Consider the following 5,071-nt stretch of genomic DNA (forward strand, 5'->3'; position numbering starts at 1 on the left):
TAAGAAGGGAAGATGGAAATGAGGATATGATTTTATTTTTTGATTTTAAGTTTTTAGATTTTTATTTGAGGGAAGGGTATTTTAGTATTTTTGCCTCCCAAAAACATCCCTTAGCAAACACTATTGGTTGGGGGAAGTAATTTATATCCGCCAATTAGTTGTGACACACTTCCACGACCAGATAATCTCGCAAAGACTGCCAGAGTAAAGGAAATTACTGCTTGGTTTATCTATTCCACAAAAATACGTCTGTTCCCGTGTATGGTTTAGCTAATCTTTTTCGTATTCATTTTGTAGAAAGATCGCAAAGATCTCTCTGCCGGGAACAAAGAATTTCAATTTTACGAAAGAAAATGCTATCCTAAGGTACGCTAAGTTTCAATTTATTTTATTTTTGCATCAACTTTTTCACCTACTAAATCTGAATTCCTTTTTATAATCGAAAATTTCGGCCATAATATATAGAAGCTGTCAGCGGTTCGTTTTTTAACTCCATTTTTTTACGGCGTGTAAACGTGTTAGCAATGGAACTCTAACCAGTAATTGTTGTTATATTAAAGGTAAAATTTTCTGGAGCGTCGACGACTAAAACAATGCGATAATTTAGGCCAAAATTATTATCCTTTAGACTTAGCAAAGGATATGCATTCGACATATATATCCGTTATATTTGGCACCAATAGAAACCTCGCTTCTCTCTTTCTATCCTCTGATCATTGGCCTAGAATAGTTCGTGCAGGGCAGATATTTTGTATATCAAAGATTCCTCAGCTCATAGCAAACATTTTTCAAAAACGAAAAATAAATATGTCTATATAATGTTGCCTATCTGTATAATGTTTTTGGATTGATCTTCTACTCATTTTATTTTGCTTTTAGGTCTTTGTATTGATGAGTTCTCTGCTACGCTTTTAAACAAGTTGCATCTCTTGACGAACAAAATCGAGGACCAAAATGAAACTCTCTATATATATGCCCAAAAGATGAAATATCATCTGTTAAATGGACGACAAACTATGTAATATATTAACTTTTGATGTAACTTCATGTCGAGTAGTTCTACTTTGATTCTTAGACCTAATAACAATTAGCTAGGTTCTTTTTGTTTCCTTATATTATGTAGTATTTTTTAGATACCAAAATTGATATTCGTCGAGACCAATATTTAAATTTCTATATGTGGTCTATGAATAAAGAACGAAAAAACACCAGAGACAAAATGACTCTTAGACCTACTATTATGATCCATATCACTTCGCACAGGCGCACCACTAGTTCAAATGGTAACTAATTGGGACAATAGTTAAAGGAGAAGTGCCCTATAGTTGTGCATGCTAAGCAACAAAGAACCAAGACTCCATTCATCAGCATGAAGCTCGTGGATGGTAGTTCAATTGAAGGAAAAAAGATAATCTAATCAATTTCTTATTATTTATAATATTGATTGCCGGATCTTCCTTTACGCCGTAACATACGCTAATAATTGTAAGAAAAATCAGCACTAATTAATTAACACGAAACTTCCACTAATAATTTTGCAGTAGTATCGGCAGAATACATACATAATCTGTACATGATATGATATCTTCTTCATCAACGATTCGATAACCGTATTCATGTGATTCTCAGAGTTGTCTTTTTAAACTAATTAAAGCTGCTGGCATCGCATCAGCGGTTGATATGATACAGTTATTGTTGAGATTATTAGTCCCACATTGTTGGGCAATCTAAGATCCTGCGGTTTATAATCCCTTAGGGCCTCTCCACTCATTGCCAATTGGTTTTGAGTTGGATGCTCGTATTCTAACATGGTATCAGAGCAGGCTATTTGCGACGAGTCATTAGACCGCGCCTTTACTCCGCGTCACCCGATTTAATTGTCCACGTGTTAGACCCAACGAGGCTACACATGAGGGGGCGTGTTGAGATTATTAGTCCCACATTGTTGGGCAATCTAAGATCCTGCGGTTTATAATCCCTTAGGGCCTCTCCACTCATTGCCAATTGGTTTTGAGTTGGATGCTCGTATTCTAACAGTTATTATAAATAGCGAGAGATGATCAGTGCTAAATCACTTCGATCTCCCTTCCCAAATAGTTAGCAAGTATACACTTTCAGAGATCTAAATTTAGATTCAGATTAGTATTACCAGATGGGTTTCGCTAGTGCTTTAGGATGGGACAACGGTATCGTGTTGGCCCCAATGGGAGCTGATATTTCCGGTCCAAAACTTGTTGCAGCTGTGGCCAATGCTGGAGGCGTTGGTTTATTGGCTAGCCCTGTTGTATGCATTTATATCTTGATCATTGTTACTATATATTATTATGTGAATCTTGGTTGTGCTAGTATTAGTTAATTAAACTAACAGATGATTGTCTCTTAATTGCAGAATATGTATGATGCGACATTGAAGGCTATAAGGGATACTAAGAAACTCACTAATAAGCCATTCGGAGCTGGTATCTTGTTGGAATTTGATCAAACTCATACTGTCAGGGCAATTTTCGAAGAGAAACTCGCATGCATGCAAGTTTTCTGGGGGGACTATCCCAAAGAGATGGTGGATGAAGCACATAAAAATGGAGTCCAGATCTTGCACCAGGTTGGTTCAATTGCGGATGCAGAAAAAGCAATTGCTGCAGGTGTTGATTGTATCATCGCACAGGGGGTAGAAGCCGGAGGACATGTCATCGGCAATGTACGTATAAAACTCTTGCATTCCCAGACGGTTGAACGTATCTTTATACGAGTATCAATTTATTAACCACACGTTATATTTATGGTTCGTGTGTGTCTACATATACAGGTCAGTTGGCATGCTTTGGTTCCAAGAATCGTCGATTTAATCGGTGACAAGAATATAACAGTTGTTGCTGCTGGAGCTATTGCAGACCCCCGTGGTTTTGTGGGTGCCATATCACTTGGAGCTAAAGGAATTTGCATGGGAACAAGGTAATTGATATTAAGTACATATATATATGAAACCCAATTTACAAGGAACCGTAATTGACGGAATAATTAAATGTTGATGTATTGTTTAGATTCATAGCTACCAAAGAGTCGTATGCACATGATTACTACAAGGAACAACTGCTCAAGTATACTGGAGATGATACCGATTACACAGACCTATACAGTCGTGAAAGCTGGAGAGCACCAACTCGTGTTCTTAACACCCCTTTCCACCAGAAATGGAAACCAGCGCCGGAGGATGTTGAGAATAATGCAGAGCAACCTATTATTGGATACTCGATCATTTATGGAGGGGTACGTACACATAAATCTTATTAAACCTAATTTAACCGATTTATTATTAATCAGGAAAATAACTAGCTATATATTTTTTATTTGAGAGTGTGCAGGAAACAGTTTTACGTCGTTTTGCAGGACAAGTAGCAAACAAAACAACAGCCGGGGAAGTTGAAAATATGGTCATGTATGCAGGACAGGGTGTCGGACATGTGAACGATATTCTTCCTGCGGGTGACATTGTTAAGAATTTCATTGAGGGTGCTGAAATGATCATCAAGGAACTTGGAAACAAGTATGCAACAATAGATGATGGAGTTGCTGCCATTTCACTTGCATAACTGAATTTTGATTGGAATTAATAAGCTTAACTTTTTTAGTCTCTTCTGAGATTCTTAAAAGTTAAATTGAGAGATGTGTGTGTAATGTTGGTCAAAATGGTTCAAGCCTTCTATTGTTGTTCGAGACTCTATTCCTTTAAGTATGGTGTTGGAGTACTCTACAGATCGGGTATTGTTTTAATTAGGTTTGTTGGGTCAACTGTACTAGTTCATCCTTGTTTTCTTGTTTCGTGTCGTTTAATTTGTTTCGTAAATTCACATTCCAATGTTATTAGCAGCCTCTGCATATCCTAATTCTCAATTTTCAATGTTAAATAAAATAAAAGTTAATAACCTCTCCCAAATGTATCGACAAACACATAGGGAGAATCATATGGATATGCAAATAAGAACAGCTCAAATGGGTATACAATTCGATATATAGCCAATGAAATTTGGGGCAACCAAATTGAGCCTGTGTGATGCATTCAACAACAAAGATGTAATGCTCAAAGATGCATTTTTTCTTGTGGAGTTATTAAATTTTACTAGATTTGTACCCGTGCTACGCACCGGTCTTTTTTCTTTAACATGATGTGCCTCGCTCCGTCCCGTGAAGACGTATTTTTGATTTGATGTGGCTAGGAGAATAGATCAAATAGGTGGAGGAAGGATTGTGTGGATAGTAAACATGTATAACATCTATGTATATGCTTCTTTTTATAGATTTTTGACGACGGTGCAGTTTATTTCCTTTTATTTCTCTAAAAATATAAAAAAATTCATTTTTCCAATACGTGGTGTATTTGGACTCAAATTATTGTTCATTCAACTTCATAAGGTTTCGTTTCCTTACCTTAGATAGACAGAGTGACAATTTTGACTGATACCCTGTACAGATCTACCAGTTTTGTGGTTTTCATTGTATTTTTTTCACTGTGGAGATGTTCTATTGTAATTTTGAGAGACTCACTCGAACTTCCTCACGACTAACGGGAAAAAACACAACTACACCCTGTAAACGTATAAAGATTAAATCCACTATTGAATCAGATCTATCAATCTTCAGATCTATTTATTTTTCATCCAGAAAAAAATAAAAAATCATATCCTAATAAATAACCATACTAACAACAAAATTCTCAAAGATAATAAAAAGAAGTACAACGTATGAAGAAGGAAAGAAGAATAGTTTGATAATCTTCTTCTTCTTTTTCTTCTTGTAAACAGAGTATCATGTTTTCCTCTCATCTGATGAGACACGTTCTAAAAAGAGAAGGGAGAATGTAAAAAAAGAAAGAAGCAGAATAAGAAAGAATCGTGGAAGAATTTACGGGAGAATATTAACATTTTATTTAAGTCCTTGGATTATCAAATATGTACTACCTCAAGTCCTTATCAAATATACACTAACCACTACCACGTTTACCAATCAAGCTTATTATAGGGGCGGCATGTTTTATTAGAGGGGCGGCAGTATGATAGTAATGTCTCTTTAGTTG

The 5,071-nt window shown here is 36.0% G+C and overlaps 1 protein-coding gene across 1 annotated transcript; it reads left to right on the forward strand.

The window, feature by feature from the left end:
• Positions 1 to 2,080: 2,080 nt before the first annotated feature.
• Positions 2,081 to 3,864, forward strand: LOC113341283 (nitronate monooxygenase-like). The gene is made up of 5 exons (XM_026586216.1): positions 2,081 to 2,284; positions 2,390 to 2,698; positions 2,807 to 2,952; positions 3,042 to 3,267; positions 3,363 to 3,864. Exons 1-5 carry the CDS (start codon positions 2,153 to 2,155, stop codon positions 3,588 to 3,590), a joined length of 1,041 nt encoding a protein of 346 aa, XP_026442001.1. The 5' UTR covers positions 2,081 to 2,152; the 3' UTR covers positions 3,591 to 3,864.
• The last annotated feature ends 1,207 nt before the right edge of the window (positions 3,865 to 5,071 follow it).

Source organism: Papaver somniferum, unplaced genomic scaffold, assembly GCF_003573695.1.
Source record: "Papaver somniferum cultivar HN1 unplaced genomic scaffold, ASM357369v1 unplaced-scaffold_29, whole genome shotgun sequence".
In the NCBI taxonomy this organism is placed as follows: domain Eukaryota; kingdom Viridiplantae; phylum Streptophyta; class Magnoliopsida; order Ranunculales; family Papaveraceae; genus Papaver; species Papaver somniferum.

Coding starts and splice junctions, on each gene's coding strand:
- LOC113341283 (XM_026586216.1), top strand. CDS start 2,153: ATGGGTTTCGCTAGTGCTTTAGGATGGGACAACGGTATCGTGTTGGCC. Junction 2,699..2,806: donor GAGGACATGTCATCGGCAAT/GTACGTATAAAA, acceptor CTACATATACAG/GTCAGTTGGCATGCTTTGGT. Junction 3,268..3,362: donor ACTCGATCATTTATGGAGGG/GTACGTACACAT, acceptor GAGAGTGTGCAG/GAAACAGTTTTACGTCGTTT.